Here is an 18,791-nt window from a genome sequence, read left to right as displayed (position 1 = left end):
CCCACGGGGTTCCACTGTCATCCGAGTAAAATGGATTATCTCGAGTTGTGTTGATGTCTCTACGCTAGTGTATTATTGATATGACTTTTCCTAACAAATTATTTGCTGAAGCTATCATGTTTGTCCATTCTGCCGAGCTTCGTCCCTCCCCCATCCCCGCCTGAGCGCGTGGTGGACAACCATCTTGACAACATAAGGGATAGTCTTGCCTCTCCTCTTACTTCTTCTCTTCTCTTCTTTTCTCCCCGGGGCCGTTTCGAAAAACTTTCTAGGTATACCTTCGTGTTGCAACGAGGGTGTTGAGCCTACCTGAATATCCATGGCCACTATCGACCCCAAAGTCAAAGTTGAGCTTGTCGAGGACATCGAACCTGCGATAAAGGATGGAGATCAAAAATCAAAAGATGGTCTTCTCGTCAATGCGTCTGGGGATATTCTGCGGTTGCCCATTCCCAGTGCTGATCCCAATGATCCACTGAATTTCACATTCCTGGAGAAGATGGGTGTTATTGTGAGCTGCTGCTGGTTCTGTGAGTCTCTTCATCTAGGTCGTCGGGCTTGTCATGGTGAATATCAACTGATTTTACCTTAGCTATCATGTCCCTTTCTGTAGTTGGTGGTTTGGGTTCTATTTTGAACGTCTTCTTTGAGATGTACATTCCCCAGGGTCACACAACAACAGAAGTGGTTTGGTTGGGAACCTTTCCATCGCTGTTTGTCGGTGTTGGTATGTCGCATATTGTTCCAATTTCAAACAATTGGTTACTAATTGGCCTTGAGGAAATTATCTTATTCTGCCCCTCGGTCTTGTGTACGGCCGTCGACCTGCAGCAATCATCTCTATCGTCGTACTCCTCGCTGCGACTGTTGGATGTGCGGTCTCTCAAACATTCGAGCAACATCTCGGTTTGCGTATCCTGCAAGGCTTGGCTACAGGTGCCACAGAATCGGTAAGTACTGGCCATTCATAGATAGGAAGAAGCATTCCACTAAGTTCCTCTTCCAGCTGCTGCCCTTGATGCTAGCCGAGGTGACATTTGTCCACCAGCGTGGACTTGTATACGGTGTGTATTGGGCAACACAAAATGTGGTTACAAGTGCTTTGAATCTGGCCAGTTCCTATGAAGCAGCTGCCCTGGGCTGGCGTTGGTTCTATTGGGTTTATGTCATTGCCGTGGGGTTTGGACTGTTCATCGTTGTTTTAACATGTTTCGAAACCAAGTATCAGCGTCGTGCACAGGTTTTGGACGGACAAGTCGTTGTGACGGACCAATTCGGTGTTACCCAAGTTCTTACAGGAGAGCAAGCAGAAGTCTACTTGCAAGCTCTGGAAGAAGCCGACGATGATGTGCTTCCTGATGAAACAAGACTCAAGAAGACATACATCCAGATGCTGAAACCCTGGGGAAAGCCTTCGCCAAATCCATTTCGAGTTGTTATTACTTCTTGGCTCCATATGTTCGAAGCATTCGGCTCGCCTGGTATCTTATATGCCACACTTCTGGCTTCTGTTGTGCTCGGTTCGTCCGTCGGTATGTCACTGACTTATGACACGGTACTTCAGGGTTATGGCTGGCCTGCTAAGAGTGTCGGACTGATCAATCTCGGTGGTGTCTTCGGTGGATTTGGTGGGATGTTGTACGCCGGTGTGTTTGGGGACTGGTTTATTTTGCAAATGGCGAAGAGGAATAATGGTGTTCATATCCCAGAGCATCGGTTACTTCTCTTCATTGCGCCGGGTATTCTTGTGATTGTTTCTTTGGTACTTTATGGCTGTACAGCCGATGGAACTGCTACTTGGGGAGGACCCTACATGGGATGGACTCTGCTTCAGGTGGCTTTTGTCTCGGTGCTCATTCTCACTACGTCCTTTGCCGCAGAGGCTTGGGAGAAAAATCCTGGGCCAGCTCTTGTTGCGGTTGTTGGTACTAAGAACATCATTTCTTTTGGGATCAGCTATGGTTTGAATCCCATGGTCGAAAAATATAGCTATCCAGCTGCGATGGGAATTTTGGCCGGTGTCTGTGGAGGAGTCTTCCTTCTGGGAGTTCCAGTATACTTTTTCAATCCTGTAGTAAGTTTTGTCTGGTTTCAGGTGTCTCGTTCCTGTTCTTGAGGAGAAATACTGACTATTTTAGTGGCGTCGCTATATGCAACGGCGGGAATTGAAATAACCGAACGGAATTGAGATGTCTTTATCCGATGGGAACTATGTCTTTCATTGAATGTCCTAGTTCTTACCACAAGAGATAAATTCGGCCATATTTGAAAGCGTGTTCGATTCAATCACTAGACTGCTAGACGCGTTTCCGAAGGAAAACCTAATATAATTTCATGGGGATAGCGTTACTATTTACATTCAGCCTTTATGGGTCTATCGGCTGTCCATTTCCAACCTGGCTTGTGATGTTATAGTTGCCAAAGCATGCCTCCTGGTACATGGCTTCATCAACCAGACCAGGGACAGAGTCAAGGAAAGACTTCAAGGGACAAAACCCGTTCACTGAGCCTTCACAGCCCTTCATTCCCTTCGTAGACATAGGGGCATTATTCAACACGAACCGAATATAATCCGTCGTGTGAGACTCTGATGAGAGATCGGGGTTTTTGTATTTCATTTCTTGCAGGTGGTCGAACTTGGCGTCCTTGGGACACGTCCAGATCTCAGAGAACAAACGCGCACCAAATGGTACAACCTGGCTGAGAATGAAGTTTCGGGGAACTGCATGGGGGACGGAACCAGGCATTCCATGGGGACCATACTTGAAGAAATCCGCTCCCAAGGCAGTCAGAGTTGATATGATAACGTTATCGTGCGACATGTCCATATACAAGGGTTGGTGCAAAGGGAATTCCTTAGTGTTGTCATCGTATGTGTAATTGATACTGCTGTTGCTGCTGTAAATCAAGCGGGATTGCAATCGAGCAGCCAATTCCTGCACGTAGCCGATACCTTGAGCACGACCACTTGGAGCACCAAAGCCGAAGTTTCCATAGAAGCTCATATCAAGGGAATACTCAAAATCCTGCCATTCCTGCTCGGTGAAAATTGCACAGAATGAGGAGCGGCCCAGAGTAGCATACTCATATGGACACATGGTTAACATGGCGTACACATCCGAGGTCGTTAGGTTGAAGTCGCTCGGAAAATACCCCTGCAAGCGATGAAGGGCATTCTGGGTAAACGAGGGGATGAACTGTTCCACCGAGTTATCTCTGAAAGCGCAACGTTAGTGAGTGGCCTTTTACAAGTCGCGAAACAGACACGGGAAAGGTATAGGACTCACCCCGAAGATGACCCGTTTGTGCATGTTGATGTAGATGATAGGGTATTGTTGAAGTTATCTTCTTCTGGAATGACGACCAGGTCATACGATGCGTACGAGCTGTTTGCTCCTGTGTTACCGAAGAAACCACCTATTATTAATTAGTCTTGCATCCATTTCTGACCGGAATAAAAGGCACATACTCAGCCACCAGCGGGCACTTTCCAAGATTCGGGGATATGAAGTTGTGCGAAAGATGGGCTTTGGGCGCTGAGTCCCATTGGAGAAAGTATTCATGGATGGGTCATAGATAGCATCACCCGCGCCAGCGCGATATAAAAGACGACCATATTCACTCCAAAATAGAGCGCCAGCGGTAGCTTCGGTGGCTGCGCCGCTGGGAAGCAGAAGGTCTTTGCCCATCAAATACTCCCATTCATTGATGAACGAGAGTGGGCCCGTGGCGATCTTCTTATCGGGGTTTTTCTTGGAATAATTTCCGACTTTGTAGGCGAAATCATCCAGTCCTCCACCATCCGTAGGCCAGCTGGTGGGATATCGCTGGGCATGACGATGAAGGACATGGACCTGAGAAAGCTCACATTCCACGGGAAACCCCTTCTCCACGCCGAATTGGTGAGCATCGTCGAAGGGGCTTAGATGACCCCAACTTTTCTTGATCTCAAATCCAGACGGATAAGAAGTGCCAGTGGGTCTTGGACTCGAGCTGGGACTCGTGCTTGAAACAGCCATCGCGGCGGCACCATTGCCAGCCGCCAAAGCGAGTAACGCAACCGCGGTGGATGGAGTGACCATCGTGTTGACCATTCTCGATTTTCAGGTCAACGAAAATTGCGTTCAACCAGATTCTTCATTATCATGCGCGATCGTGCAGGGTTATATATCCCAGTCGCTAGTTGAGAGGGGGGGGATCGGGATCGTCCTCGCGCATTTCCAAATTAGGGTTACTGGAGCCTCTGTACTCCCCAAGCTGCACTGATTGTAACATTCGATGCCAACTATAAAATCTGATTGGAATATCACTCGGTCTCCACTGAAAATCCGGGGCAATTGTCTCCTAGTAAGGCGAGAAGACGTCATAGCGGATGCATGAGAAGGTGAAGCTCATTTGTAAATAATCATGGAGTATACACATGGTTTGTTTGAATTGGCAATGTGATGCGAGAACAACCGAGCAGTTCTTTACTTTCCAGCGAAGTAGTTGACAAGAACATCGCACTATCTAGGCTCCAAAGAGTCCCCACCGTTATCTTTCATTGTTGATACTACCCTAGAACCCTCTTGAGGTGTCTTTTTTTTATCACTATCTCGGGGATAATTCGGGTAATCCCAAACATTCTCATGCACGATCATGCAGTACTGCTCCAATTTATATTAAACCTGCGGAAACAAGTTAATCCATACGATGCCGTGGACATTTCAATGCTGGGTGTTGCACCCAGAATCACTACGTTAGCCAAAAGACAAATGATGCTGGTTACAATCCATGATAGGATCCCAATCTCAAAATTTCATCCTACTAAATCCTACCTCTACATAATGCTGGGGAAACCACACCATAGATATAAATATTTGTTTACAGTCCCTAGCGGTGGGCGCGTCGATGCAAGGCCCCGGGCACACCCTGTGAAACGTCAACAAGCATCTTTTTATCTCTATTATTCTCTTCTTTTTGAGCTTGATAATTTAGTCAAATGCAACTACTGGCAGATTTAGTTCTTCCTCATCTCCTTATACTGTCACCGCGTAAAAGTCGAAAATGCTGGAGTTCACGACGACTTCGGGGATTAGCCCTAAACCGCATTCAGTCAAGGCTAAGTCGATCACATTTTGTCGCCAAGAGTTCCCTCAAGGAGGAAAACGCCCTGTCGATCATTGATGAAGAGGAAAATGAATGAGCATTCGATGAGGATTTCAACTAAAAAGCATTCGGAGATTTCCGAGAGATGCATTTGTGGAATATTTCTACCTTCCAATGTATCTCATCCACTGCAAGTAGTGCACATCCACAGACTTCATCTTTGTATATTTTGTCCGCGTGATTACTGGCAAAAGCAACGGTTCAGGTATCGTCAAATAAAATATATTTAAACATATTAAGATCTCGTATCAACCATCCATCCTCTCGGCATCTCGTATTTTCCGACTCATGCCTGCTCAGCTTGAATTTCATACTTCGAATCTGGGTTTTTATCTGCTTAATTCTGCCCTAATGACATCTTCCGTCCTCATTGATATCTCGTCTATGATGAAGTTCATCATGGTAATAGCAATCCTCGTCAACTGGCACATCTCCAACCCACTTCTCTTCAGTCCTCTGCTCATTCTTCATCTTCGCTCCACCAAACAAGCTTAGTTTGTTCAGCCCAGCCCGAAACACCACTCGCTTGTCTTACACCGATTCGGATTTGGACATTGCGCCATCTCGACGTGGTGCTCGTATCCATCGGAATCCATTGGCACGTCCTACTTTGGTGGCGCCTATCCCCCTCCACAGAAGCTGAAGCCCTGCGGTTAGCTTTGAAAGAAATTGAACTATGCGCTCATCTACCCCGGTAAACATGCTCTTCTTGATTTGAGGCTCTCATTTACGAGTCAACTGGACTCTTCTCGCGTGGAACCTCGTCAAATGCAATAAAGTGCGCAAGGGACCCCCCCTCGCGCCGTGGGGTGATCCATCACTTTTTATCTTTTCTTTCGCTTTTCGTTATTTGATCGCGACCAACTTTCAGTCCGCTGTTCAACTTTCGACATCCAGTCCATCCGCATACGCAGCTTCGCCAACACCTGCAAGCGCTTATTGTTACGGCGTCGCAATCATGCTGGCGCTTCATATAGCTCTCTACGTCCTACTGGGCACAGCCCTGGCCTTTGCGATTATCGAGCTGGGATTATCTGCTTATATCGTCTCGGGGTTTGATGGTACTCGTCGTGCCTTTCGATGCAATGGTTTATCATGCGGTTACTACAATGTCAAGTACTCCACGCCGGGCATTCTGGCTTTCTTGATCTTCACGGCAGTTTGGACTATGCTCATCTCTGTCGCTGCTGCTCTTTTGCCGTGGTTCTTCGCGAGAAGAGGAACAGTGACTGCCAAGTTGAATATGATCCTTGGGATTGTCACGATCAATGTCTACTTCATCACTTCCGTCTTCTGGCTGGCTTGCTTTGCTGATATTGTCAACATGTATGGCACTGGAAGTGGCACTAGCGATTATCTGAATGCAGTTATCGCCTTTGCTGTGCTCCTCTGGTGAGTGTCTCTCCCTTTTCTAAGTTATATGAATGCTTTTACTAACGTCGTGGTTCTTCTTCTAGGCTGATATTCCTTGCTCTCACCATCCTGACCATCCTCACTGCTGTCGGCGTCCTCCTCTCCAGCTGGCCTGGTTATGAATCCATGCGCAAGGAACGCGCATCGCAGGGAACTGGTCCCCAGACAACTGATGTGCCTATGAGTACAACCCCCGTTGCTGCCCCTGTTGCTGCCCCTGTTGCTGCCCCTGTTGCTGCTGTTCCCTCTGAGCTCTCTGCGCGTGATTCTGAGGCTTTACATGACCAGGCACCCAGCCAATCGCATAGTATTTCGTCCCCATCGGCCGTCACCAGCGCAGAACTTGATGGGAGCACCCACGGCCACGGGCATAAATAGCTTCCATTTCCAAATTCGTCGGTCATTCGTTTTATACTCGAAATAATTCTGGCGACAAGGCATGATTCTTGGCGATCTTTGGCTTCTATGGTGTTGTGCTGCGGCCAATTCATGCGAATAATGTATAATGGATATGCGTGATGCTGGAAGGATGAATGTTTTGTATCTAGTATCTTTTACTGTTTTATAGTCGAGATGATTTAACTTTTGTTCAAGCCCTTCATGACTGACTCTAGGCCTAAGTATATCATATACGTAGTAGAATGATTCTACTAGCAGCATGGCTACTTCTATTCTACTTGTGCAATAATTACTACTGACTCTCCTTCTGCTCAGTTGATTGAGGTATCTCTGCATCGTTGGCCACCTGGCAGGTATATAAGCATTCTATCTCATAACTCGAATTGCGCATTCCGGCGCATCGCTGGAAACAAGGAATCGACAACCGAACTTAACAAGAAAAGGCAAGAAATATGTCCAAGACTATCGGTGAGAGAAGCGAAAGAAAGCACATCAAAACTGTTTAAGCAGTTGTGTGTTCCTCGGTCTCGGTCTCTTCGTGGCTGTGCTTCTTCTTATCTTTCTTCTTTTTCTCCTTCTCATCCTTGCCCTTCTTGGTCATTGCCTCCGCCATTAGCTGCTCAAATGCCATATAGTCACCCTCTTCTTCGGGGTCACGTTCAGCCTGCCTCGAGTTAGAATACCGTGAAGATTGAGTTGAATCCATTGGATGAACATACCTTGGCATAGATGTTACCAGCCAGAACCAACGCATGGGCACGCTCTACCCGCTTCTCCAGACGAATACGCTTATCACCCAAAATCTGATCGCAGACTTCACGCAGGACGCTCTGGATCTCAAACTTGCTACCACGCCAAGCGGCAGCAAGGATCTTGCCAGTGACCTTCTTCTCATACTCGGCCCGCTTCTCATCCGTCCAGTCCTCGCCGCCACGCTCTTCCATCTTGGCCATTTCCTCCATGGTCATCTGGGCATCGATGGCAGTGGAGATGGTAGTCCAGGTCTCCTTGGCCAGGGTTCCCTTATCCTTAAGACGCGAGAAAAACCCGGAGATACCCAGGAACTTCTGTGACTTCAAGAACGAAGTACCCTTCTGCACATATGTGGCACCAACGGCGTGGAGGATCTCCAGACCAAAGGACTCCATCTTCAAGTTCTCCACTTCCAAACGGATCTTTTCCTCGAAAGCGTGAGTGACATCTTTGTTCTTGTCGGTCTCGGTCCACACGCTCAGACGATCCACCAACTTATTAGCGAGGGTATTGACACGCTCCTCGCGAGCCTTCTTCCGCTCTTCCTCGAATGCAGCGAGCCGTTCTTGCTGCTCCTTCGACAGACCCTTCTTCTTCTCCTTCTTACGAAGGTCCTTCTCTTCCTGGGACAGACCGGCTGCATCCATACGCGCCTCCTCTTCAGAGCGGTCCATCAAAGCTTGTTGTCCCCAGTTTCGTCGAGGGGTGCTAGCACCGGAGCTCGGGCCAGATGCGGCGGAGGGCTTCTCGGGGCCAGCGGGGGTGGAGGTGGAGGTGGTTTCCGTGGCAGATGGTTTCTCGGTATAGGCGGGTGCTGCATCACTGGATCCTTCGGCGGCATGCTCAGCACCAGCAGCCTTTGCCTCCTCGTCATGGATGTTCAGCTTCTCCTCGGCGGACTGAGCCAGCTCTTCCTCCTCCATCTCCTGCATGGTGATATCCATCGTCGCGGTCAGGTCTTTCATAAGGGAGATCTCTCCGATGAGATCGACAAATGCCTCACCACCAAATATCATACTGAAGAATTCGGAGGGGTCCTCTGATCCAGTTATTAGTCCCGCCAACTTCAACATCTACTAGCTTGCTCCAAGCTTGTGACAGTATCAACTCACCGAATCCTCCACTGGGCTGCGCCTCTTCCTTGCCGAACTTGTCATATCGCTTGCGAAGATCTTCATTGCTCAGAATTTGATAGGCTTCTCCGATCTAAAAGCATCATATATCAGCTATCTACTGAAATTGGCGCGTAAAACGTGAGACTCGTTGCTGACCTTCTGGAACCGTTCATGTGCGGTTTCATCGCCGGGGTTCTTATCTATAAAGAGTCATATTAGTAACAATAAACCCCCCTTATATGCCAGATCATCAAATATATCATACCAGGATGTGTTGTGATAGCCAGTTTACGGTAGGCCTTTTTGATCTCCAGCTCAGTGGCTGTTGGGGCAACGCCCAGATCGTCGTAATAAGATGTATCGGCAACCATGTCTTGTATAAATAATCCCAAGCACTTGTAACTCTCTCTTTCACTTTTTTTCTTCTTCTTTCACAAAGCAAAAGGTGGTTCAAGTCAACTTCGCATCGAACGACGTCGACGCTAACTACTTTTCTGCCTGTTTCCCCCGCGATCCGGGCGGTATGTCACGTGTCACTCCCCTTTTAACGGCGGAATTCTCTTTCCCGCCTTTCCTTCCTCTTCTCTTCCACTTCTCCTTTTTCTTTTTCTTTCTCTTTTTCCTGTTCTTTTTTTTTCTCTTTTCAAAAGGACATTCGTGTCCCTCAATCTACCCAGAATGGGGTTCATTGGCAATGCCATCTACTACAGCTTTCATCCTTACCAGTTAAGATCAATTGTGCAATGGTACATGCCACGTGGAGTCTAAGAGAAGAGGAATTGAGAGATGAGTTCATCAGCTAATCATCTTTGGCATAGGAAAGTCTGGCACAATCCTCCTCATGAACGGAACCCTGCGAATGAAACTCAATCACAGAAGGATTGTTTCAAGTTTCTGGATTTGACTAGTCGGAGTTTTAGTGCTGTCATCCAGGAACTTCACGCCGAGTTGTTGATGCCGGTGTGTGTGTTCTACTTGGCACTTCGTGGGTTGGATACTATTGAGGATGATACCTCGATCCCTCTCGAGACCAAGGAACCGCTACTTCGTGGATTCAAGGATTTCTTGAGCCAGGATGGCTGGAACTTCACTGGCAACAGAAAGGAGGAGAAGGACCGGGAGCTGCTGGTTCAGTTCCCATGTGTCATCACCGAGTTCAAGAATATGAAGCCTGCTTACCAGGAGATCATTAAGGATATCACGGAGAAGATGGGTAACGGTATGGCCGATTACTGCCGAAAGGCTGAGCTGTCGGATGCTAGTGTCAAGACTGTCGAGGAATACGATGAGTATTGCTACTATGTTGCCGGTCTGGTTGGTGAGGGTCTTACCCGTCTGTTTGTCGAGGCCGAGTTGGCCAACCCGGCCTTACTTGATCGTCCTCACCTCCATCGTTCGATGGGTCTGTTCTTGCAGAAGACCAACATCATCCGCGATATCCGAGAGGACTTTGATGATAACCGTCGCTTCTGGCCCAAGGAGATCTGGTCTAAGCATGTGGATAACTTCGAGGATCTCTTCAAGCCTGAGTATAAGGAGGCTGCTCTGAACTGCAACTCCGAGATGATCCTTAACGCTCTGGAGCATGGTGAAGAGTGTCTCTTCTATCTCGCCGGCCTCCGGGAGCAAAGTGTCTTCAACTTCTGTGCTATCCCCCAGGCTATGGCTATTGCCACGCTGGAGCTGTGCTTCCGCAACTACGATATCTTCGAGCGTAATATCAAGATCACCAAGGGTGATGCTTGCAGCCTGATGTTCGCTTCTACCCAGAACCTCCGTGTTCTCTGTGATCGATTCCGTGAATTCACCCGTAAGATTCACAAGAAGAACACGCCGAAGGACCCCAACTTCCTCAAGATCAGCATTGTCTGCGGCAAGGTATGCTTATACTTCTCCCACCGTTTGTACCCTCACATACTAATCAATTTACTCGACCAGATCGAGAAGTTCATCGAGACTATCTTCCCAACCCAGACTGCCGAGGAAGCCAACCGCCGAGTCAAGGGTGTCCTCTCCGAGGAGCAGCTCAAGAAACAACAAGAAGACGCAGAGAACAAGAGTGACGTTTACTTCATGATGGCACTCATGGGCTGCATCGTCATTTTTGTTGCTGGCGTGATGATGTTTGCCGCCTGGATGATGGGTGCACGCTTCGATCTCGCTTTCCAAGAGCTCCTCAGTGGTAACTTCCGGCCTCCTGCGCCGTCCGCTATCCGCGACGATCTCTAAACCACCATGAACCACCCCCTTGTATATCTACGGCGTTACGACCTTTTGAACTGCTAATCTTCGATTCCCCATCCGGTGGCCTGTTTTATTATTCCCCTCCCGTTACCATGCGTCGCCACCGCAGCCACGATATGTGTATTGATAATAATTAACCAACTTTTTCTCATCTGCTCTTCCCTGCCCACTGACCTTGAACTGTTCACGCATACTTAGGATTGGAAGACCCTTCGTTGGGCTAGCACGGATGTCAAATTGCGATCCGGCCCTCTCATGGCCGTGGTTGTGCCGAAGAAGTGCTGATATCGAATGGAGATACGTCTCTTTGACCAGTGATGTACTAGATTTGTGTTCAACGGTTCGCCGAGATGGCACACGTCCATTGAAGATCTGGGACATACGTAAAGTAATGCAATTTAATTGATAGTCAATTCATTTGTAATAGGCTTGTCCACTTTATTCATTCGATAGTACCTTGTCTTGACTATAAACTGGTGGAATGCATCCCATGGCTAATTAGGGCTTCAAAATCTTCTATTGAGTTCCTCACCAGAGTTCTCGAGTATCTATCTATAGAAGAGAATATTCTTAAACAGAACAACCTCAATCAGCTTCGAGATATTGTTAACCCAAGTCAGACTAGCAGAATGATTGCAAAGCATTTGCAATCAGGTCCACTCCACCGAATCAGAAATCTCTGCTTTCTCAGCACCCCCGGATTTCTCTCCTCGCCCCTTTGATAATCCCATTTTAATTCTCAACTAATCTCCCCCCCAATCTAATCACTTTAATTATTCTCCGAAGTCAATTCTTGCGAGTGATAATCGGCAGTCTAATCTCGTTCAACTGCCGTCTGATGCACGGTCTGCGACTAGTTTCCCCTCTGGCATTCCGGACTTCTCCACGTTTTTACTCTTCAATTTCCAGAATTTCTATCCCAATGCCGGGCAAAAATAATACCATAGGAAAAGAGGGCTCAGGCTCTCTACCTCCACTCTCTGCGAATGATTTTCGCGCATATAATCGTCTGTCAGAGCAGATGGATGGATTTGTGAGTTACGCGTTTACCAATATCTCCGCAAAGAACAAATTTAGTTAATAGTGGATTAGCATAATCATTTCCGCATGACCTGGAATCAACTTTGGGATGCTTGTAATAGTACATCCAAACGACCTGCCGGCTTATCAGCTCGTCAGATGATCATGATGGGTCTACAATTTTGTTCGCAGTTAGACTTCCATCACTCGATCGAAGAGCAGCATATCTTCCCGGTACTTGCGAAGAAAATGCCTGAGTTTCGCAAAGAACTTGATCTTTTGAAGCAGCATAAACAGATTCATGCTGGACTGGAGAAGTTGGAGGCATATTTGGAGAAGTGTCGTTCCGGCGAGGAGGACTTGCGTCGAGAAGAAGTCCGATCGCTGATGGACGCTTTTGGGAAGGTTTTATGGCAACATCTAGATGAGGAGGTTCAGACCTTAAGAGCAGAAAATATGCGTCAATACTGGTCTGTTGACGAGATGCGCAAACTGCCGATGTGATTTAATGGTACTACTATAGTTGAATTTATACCCTATCCCTTGATGAACTTGTATTTACGTATCTTGTTTCCCCTTTTTGACTACTACTGCTAGCAATGCCTGGAATTTATTTTGATTGGGTAATTCATATATATGGCTCTGTCGATTGAACTATATCAAAGGACAATTTCATTCAGAATTGGTCTCATCGCACTTGATAGATGGCTGTGTCGTGATGAGGTAGGCGCCTTGACACTCAAATTCAAGTTGTCGCATCATCCAAATACAGGACGAAACCGGAGTTGAATTATCAACCAGTATTACTGATCATTTGAGATCCTGCAGTCGATTCATTACGCGATACTTTGTCTCCTTTTCAATGACACCGTGATCACCTACACAAGGTTTAGATACATGCGACGACTAACATTGATCAGCGGATCGACGTATGATCAACACCACGAGGATGTATCTGCAGCTTCCCGCCATCTAGCTATCTCGCATTGGAACCAGTATGTCCTGCTACAATATACAGCTGTGTGTAGATCTTCATGCAAGATGAGCTTGCCGAGCCACGATGCCGGAACCCGCAGCGAGATCGTTCGCAGCGTTCATTAAGAAACTCAAAATAGATCTGTGGCAGACACTGCTCTTGTGAGCCAAGATATGATCAACATACCATACTGCTTTCGGAGCACGTGTGTCAACATTAGTCCAATTGGAGCTGATTGTTGTGGTTGCAGGAATGCAAGGGGGTGCAGTGGAATGTGCATCTCATTTGTCCATTCTGCCTCGGGGGTGAATTGTACAGTACGTAAGACAATAGTGATCTTTTATTCGCTATCTCAATGTCTTAGAATGAAATTCTCCAAGACGATTGGACGCTTCCTTCCAAGTTGTTCCAAACGTGGCTGCAAATGGCCCAACCGAATGTAGATAATCTCAGGGCTTTTGTACATAGGGCAAAGCATTTGTGCCACGAAGACGTCATTCCCTTTTGCCATGACGAACTAATTTGAAGTGTTTCAAGTACTGTGAATGGCTGTGGTGCTGTTGAATATCGAGTATTAACGTCGTTCGAGCGAAGAATAGGGCCTAGGTTAGATGTCATTCGACATTCTCGATAAAGTGAGCCATCACGATGGAGACAGACGACTTCCTCTTCCAATATCAGGGACATACTGCGTGATGATCCTTGTCAGATCCGTCATGGCGCCGCTGTCAACCAGATGCGAACTGATCCCCACTGGAATGTACCATCTCATCTCGACGCGCACGCTGCTCCTTTCATCTCTACTGTCGTCCGATGATCGCAGTCATAAGTGTTCCCCACTCAAATCCCATACTAAAGTGAATGTTTACGTGGATGGTAGACGAAGATCGACGCCGTCCCAAGACCAGAACAGCTCATCTCGCGTGCCATGGGGTCTAAGACCTGATGCCCACATCCCCCACCTCTCAGCGGGTCGAGGGCAAATTCCCCAAGGTCTTCGTGATGGATCCCCAGAATTGCATGTGTTGTACTTCCCCATGCGGCTCATGTGCCGCATGCGATGAGATGGACTGGGAATATAAGAACCGCCTGCCAGGGAATATTTTTGTGGGAGCAAATACACCAGTTACTCCGGACCATATTATTCCGTCTTCTGCCTTCAAGCCAATCCCCGGAGAATATCAGTTCGCTCATTTTCACCATGAAGCTCACCACTGCAACTTTGACCACCGTCCTCCTGGCTGGAAATGCAATCGCAGCACCTCGTTCTGGCTTGGCTGAGCGCCTGGAAGCTCGTGGCGTTCTGAATCGCCAATCTATTCCACCTCATAAGATCGACCACTCCGACGAAGAGAATGGTGTTCTCCTCAAAGAAGGCTCCAACTCGGCCAAGGTTCAATACAGCAAGAATTGGGCTGGTGTCGTTCGAGAGCAGCCTCCTCCTAGTGCCACCTACAATGCTGTCTCAGCCACTTTTACCGTGCCTGATCCTACTGCCACTGATAATTCGGGAAATACTCAAGCTGCTTCGGCATGGGTTGGTATTGATGGAGATACATACACCAATGCTATTCTGCAGACCGGAATCGATGCCTACATCGACGGTGATGACCAGAAGTCCTACGATGCTTGGTATGAGTGGTATCCTAATCCAGCGGAGAACTTCCAGATTGATCTCTCTGCCGGAGATGTAATTGTTGCAAAGGTTGAGTCTTTCTCTCCTAGCAAGGGTGTTGCTATAATTGAGAATAAGTCGTCCGGCAAGAGTGTTACCAAGACTCTTTCGGCGCCCTCCACCTCCGCCACTCTTGGAGGACAAAATGCTGAGTGGATCGTTGAGGATTTCAACAGTGGTGATTCTATGGTTCCATTGGCCAACTTTGGCAAGATCAATTTCACGGGCGCCCAAGCAAAGGCTGGTGATAACGAGTATGGTGTCAATGATGGCGAGGTTCTGGATATCCAACAAGGTGGAAAGGTTTTGGCTGAGGTCCATGTTGATAGTGACACCGAGTTTACTGTTACTTACCAGTAAGCTCAACACTTCCAACTATATGGTTGTGCTTGGATTGACGGGACATTTTGTGTTTGAAAAGGCGTTAAGGTTATTTTCTATTCTAGACTAAATTTGGAATTAGAGGCAGAAGGGCTGCCCACGATTGGATATAATATGCTTTATCGAAGCTCCTAATGCCATAATGCAATTTATCTCTTCCGCAGAAACCTCCGCTAATACCTGCTTTGTCTCACAACTGAACCAATGCATACTTGAAGACATTGTCGGGGTCATATTGCTCCTTGGCTCTTTTGAGTGTTTCATAGCGATTGCCGTAGATGACCTTGAAATCCAGACCCTCATTTGGAGTGAGCGGAACATAGGAAATGGGGTAGATATTGGCTGGGTCTGTCTTCGCTAGAGCATTGTTGAATCGTTGAGCCCAGACTGAGAGCTCATCAAAGATCTCTTTGGATGTAGACATAGGGATGATCTCGATAAAAAAGTGTGGATCCCTGGCATTGAATATGGATTTTTCGCACTCTCTGGGTGCCTCTGAGCGAAGCTCATGCACACCAAATGTGAACCCCGGGTGATTAGGTTTATTTTCAATGTAGCTGCTGATCACATCAACAACCTCGGGGGTTAGCTCGTAAACCCCAGGACAGAAAATGGAGGCATATGTTGTCTTTTCAATCAACTCGGCAGTTCCTTCATTGAATTCAAGAATTGTAGTTTCGACCACTGTATTGGCAGCAACTGGAGCCAGACTGACTATCTTGTCGACCCATTTTTGACCTTCCACAAGATCATCGGAAGACCAAATTAACACAGTAGCAAATGATTTTCCTTCTGGTACATGTATAACGGTTTGATACAAACCCAAAGCGGGTGGGATGCTCTCTTTCTTCAGTTTGCGATAGTTCTCATGGTACAAGCGAGCTGTTGAAGTCAGATCCTCGGATCCATAGATTATGAACCCGGCGAGTATCTGACATTTGAAATATCAATATCTGGGTTCCTAGCATTTTTCGAGAATGACTCTACCTTCTTAGACGGATAAACCTTGATGGTGAGCTCATAAATAAGTGCCACAGAACCTCCTCCTCCCCGGATAGTCGTGAGCATGTTTTCGTCGGCATCGCGTATATTACCCTGTGCATCAACCACCCGAGCACCGACGATTTGATCCACTCCCAGTCCGTAGTGACTGCTCAAGAGGCCGTATCCGCCATGTGTCGCCCATCCGGTGTATCCAACACTCGGGGTGACAGGATGAGGTGTTGTTACTTCATGTTTTTGCAATTCCTGAAGTAGATTCATGGTAATAACTCCACCACCAACCCTTGCGGTATGAGAGCTTTTGTTCACTTCGACATGGTTGATCCCACGAACGTCAATGGTAACCGCATCTTCTACCTGAGTCCTACCAAACATGTCATGTCCTCCTGCGCGAACAGTGAAGGGTAATTTGCTTGCCGTAAGAACTTTTACCAAAGAAGATATCTCCTCAATTGTAGAAGGACACACTATAATACTTGGAGTTCTGGTTTCTTGAATAACAAACTGCTCGCGGAGAGCCGCAAAATCCGAAGATTCTGGAATTACATGTCGAATTTGCGGGTTCGTGGCTAGGAAATGCCTGAGTTCGTCCATGATGTTACAGGTGTAAGTCTTGGTTGCCGGGTATATGTGATGCAGAAAAAGAAAATAGAATTTCACACTGGGGTCGATGGACTTGGGCCTTGGATCTTACTATTTATGCTTTCCACGGAGCAGTGGCTGGGGGCCTAAATTACCGTTCTTGTCATTTACAGCTTCAAAATGGCGAAAATCGTTTCATTCAGCAGGGTAACAGTCTTTTTGTCATTATCTTTGATGTCGTAAAAGCTATAAGTGACGTTTTATTCGCTCTCATGGGTTTGAATCGCAGTATTTTCTCGAAGCGGCGAAAAGTGCGAGCATTTCAGGCCTTTGTGGGGTCTGAAGTGTAGCTAAATTAAATACGAATTTAGAAATTCAATGATGCAAGCTGTTTTACTGGCTATTGATCTTACAACTTGATGATTAATAAGATCTGATTGTTTTATCAGAACTTCAAAAACGTTCAAGTTAAAACCATACAACATTGAGCTTGTCCGATTTTGCATATACATAAACTGACTATAGACCACGAGTTGTGATCCGCTTATTTCTTGATCCGACGAGCGAATCAGAGTGCCCATACATAGTATATCAGTGACATTACTGTACCCGCTCCCATCGGAGATCGTTTCGGAGATCTCTCTTTTTGTAACCGCGAAGAGAAATGAGAAGATAAACTGCCATCCAGTTACGGAGCTAACTCGCAGAGTAGAGTATAAGAATGCGAAGAGGTAGCGAAGTCTTTGGAGAACATTCAACTGCCAATTGCAATCAAAATGAGTGGTAGAAACGAACCTTTGACGTGTTGATCATTGGAGCCGGCATCGCTGGCTTGCCATCCGCGATTGCACTAGGAGGACATCGGGTTATGTTAAGTGAAGACTCTGTTTGAATGAAGTCTGTCTAGTATGAAGCTAAGATGTATAGATCCTTGAGAAATCATGCCTTCTTAGAGAAACAGGCGCTGCGATCCACCTACCACCAAATTGTACCGCATTATTGTAGCGGATGGGCATAAATCCGGAACACTTGGTGGATCCCTCCTTAAAGAGGTGTGTCTTTGCTCATTCAAGAAGAGAGCCGCGAGTTTATTTTGACGTTGTGCAAGATTCATCGATATGACGCTGGAGGAGATCTCAAATTTAAGCAAGTCTTTGCCGGGATTCGTCAAAATTGGCAAGCTGTAAGTTTGGCAGCTTTGGATTGTGGATGGCAGCTCATGAACCTAGGAATGGTATCTCAATCATCGAGTGGACTTGCATAAAAGCCTCAAGCTCAAGGCTATTGAGACTGCAGAGCTTCATCTGGAATGCAAGATCGCATCAATCGACATCGAATCTTTTCATCCATCTGTTGTGTTAGAAGACGGCCGCGTGTTTTCTGCGCATCTCTTGCTAGGCGCTGATGGCCTTCACTCAAGATCTGAAAGATATTGAGAGTGGCAATCGAAGCTGATCTGACAATGTGAAAATAGCCCCAGACTCTTCCTATAATCTCCCCGGGAGTCTCTCTTTACCCAGTTGGCACTTCGAGCTTCCGCTGACTTCCGCCTATAGATTATCTGAAGAAGAACGAATGGACGAAAAGATATGTGGATGGAGATGGCATATTCTTGGAATGGAGCGCCAATGATCGTAGATTAGTCGCCTATCTGTGCTCTGACAATACGATAATGAATCTTTGCGCCTTCATGCCATCCGAAGAGGCTCGCGTAGACTTGGATACTCAAGGAGACAGTGAGTGCGGCAAATTTCTTTCTAGCAGCATGCCTTTTTTCATTCTTCAGCTGACACGTGCTTGTGTAGGATGGCAGGCAGTCGGCGACAAAGAATCGATCCTGCAAGGCTTCTCGGAGTTTACTTCCGGCGTACAGAACATCATCCAAAGCGCCGATCAATGTCTCAAAGTGTGGAATCTGTACGACATGGATCCCCTTGCCACTTGGGTCGAATGCAGCACTATTGGGTGATGCTGCACATCCGTTCCAGTCATGTAATATATTCCTACACCGACTGGTCAAGTATCTCGATTCAATCCCGAACTTTTGGCATGCTGATTTATTTTTCTTTTCTTCGTTGTAGAT

General features: G+C 47.0%; 9 protein-coding genes across 9 annotated transcripts; 6 read left to right on the top strand and 3 right to left on the bottom strand.

The window, feature by feature from the left end:
- Positions 1-319: 319 nt before the first annotated feature.
- Positions 320-2,174, top strand: N7469_004999 (uncharacterized protein; the record flags this gene model as incomplete). Its single annotated transcript, XM_056643919.1, has 5 exons — positions 320-530; positions 593-727; positions 781-950; positions 1,007-2,074; positions 2,139-2,174. 5 exons carry the CDS (start codon positions 320-322, stop codon positions 2,172-2,174), a joined length of 1,620 nt encoding a protein of 539 aa, XP_056500733.1.
- A 192-nt stretch (positions 2,175-2,366) lies between these two features.
- Positions 2,367-4,082, bottom strand: N7469_004998 (histidine phosphatase family protein; the record flags this gene model as incomplete). The annotated part of the gene is made up of 3 exons (XM_056643918.1): positions 2,367-3,216; positions 3,288-3,417; positions 3,470-4,082. The coding sequence occupies 3 exons, from the start codon at positions 4,080-4,082 to the stop codon at positions 2,367-2,369; spliced, it is 1,593 nt and encodes a 530-aa protein (XP_056500732.1).
- Positions 4,083-6,106: 2,024 nt separating this feature from the next.
- N7469_004997 (MARVEL domain-containing protein) lies at positions 6,107-6,939 on the top strand (the record flags this gene model as incomplete). The annotated part of the gene is made up of 2 exons (XM_056643917.1): positions 6,107-6,540; positions 6,606-6,939. 2 exons carry the CDS (start codon positions 6,107-6,109, stop codon positions 6,937-6,939), a joined length of 768 nt encoding a protein of 255 aa, XP_056500731.1.
- Positions 6,940-7,462: 523 nt separating this feature from the next.
- On the bottom strand, positions 7,463-9,199 carry N7469_004996 (DnaJ domain protein; the record flags this gene model as incomplete). Its single annotated transcript, XM_056643916.1, has 5 exons — positions 7,463-7,624; positions 7,680-8,752; positions 8,826-8,919; positions 8,985-9,028; positions 9,094-9,199. 5 exons carry the CDS (start codon positions 9,197-9,199, stop codon positions 7,463-7,465), a joined length of 1,479 nt encoding a protein of 492 aa, XP_056500730.1.
- A 307-nt stretch (positions 9,200-9,506) lies between these two features.
- Positions 9,507-11,057, top strand: erg9 (bifunctional farnesyl-diphosphate farnesyltransferase/squalene synthase; the record flags this gene model as incomplete). Its single annotated transcript, XM_056643915.1, has 3 exons — positions 9,507-9,574; positions 9,647-10,706; positions 10,767-11,057. The coding sequence occupies 3 exons, from the start codon at positions 9,507-9,509 to the stop codon at positions 11,055-11,057; spliced, it is 1,419 nt and encodes a 472-aa protein (XP_056500729.1).
- Positions 11,058-11,994: 937 nt separating this feature from the next.
- N7469_004994 (hemerythrin domain-containing protein) lies at positions 11,995-12,596 on the top strand (the record flags this gene model as incomplete). The annotated part of the gene is made up of 2 exons (XM_056643914.1): positions 11,995-12,105; positions 12,165-12,596. 2 exons carry the CDS (start codon positions 11,995-11,997, stop codon positions 12,594-12,596), a joined length of 543 nt encoding a protein of 180 aa, XP_056500728.1.
- Positions 12,597-14,269: 1,673 nt separating this feature from the next.
- On the top strand, positions 14,270-15,103 carry N7469_004993 (A4/G1 family peptidase; the record flags this gene model as incomplete). Its single annotated transcript, XM_056643913.1, has 1 exon — positions 14,270-15,103. One exon carries the CDS (start codon positions 14,270-14,272, stop codon positions 15,101-15,103), a length of 834 nt encoding a protein of 277 aa, XP_056500727.1.
- Positions 15,104-15,314: 211 nt separating this feature from the next.
- N7469_004992 (FAD-binding oxidoreductase) lies at positions 15,315-16,720 on the bottom strand (the record flags this gene model as incomplete). The annotated part of the gene is made up of 2 exons (XM_056643912.1): positions 15,315-16,055; positions 16,112-16,720. 2 exons carry the CDS (start codon positions 16,718-16,720, stop codon positions 15,315-15,317), a joined length of 1,350 nt encoding a protein of 449 aa, XP_056500726.1.
- Positions 16,721-17,495: 775 nt separating this feature from the next.
- Positions 17,496-18,789, top strand: N7469_004991 (FAD binding domain protein; the record flags this gene model as incomplete). The annotated part of the gene is made up of 7 exons (XM_056643911.1): positions 17,496-17,594; positions 17,662-17,760; positions 17,787-17,891; positions 17,938-18,081; positions 18,107-18,146; positions 18,265-18,575; positions 18,616-18,789. Coding segments are annotated over 7 exons (972 nt in total), but the record flags the coding sequence as incomplete, so codon positions are not given.
- Positions 18,790-18,791: the final 2 nt, after the last annotated feature.

Source organism: Penicillium citrinum (genome assembly GCF_028827155.1).
Source record: "Penicillium citrinum strain IBT 23319 chromosome Unknown utg000004l:1.0-2404223.0:1.0-2405248.0, whole genome shotgun sequence".
In the NCBI taxonomy this organism is placed as follows: domain Eukaryota; kingdom Fungi; phylum Ascomycota; class Eurotiomycetes; order Eurotiales; family Aspergillaceae; genus Penicillium; species Penicillium citrinum.
The sequence above is the reverse complement of the archived record's forward strand: the minus strand, read 5'-3'. Positions and strand labels throughout refer to the sequence as shown.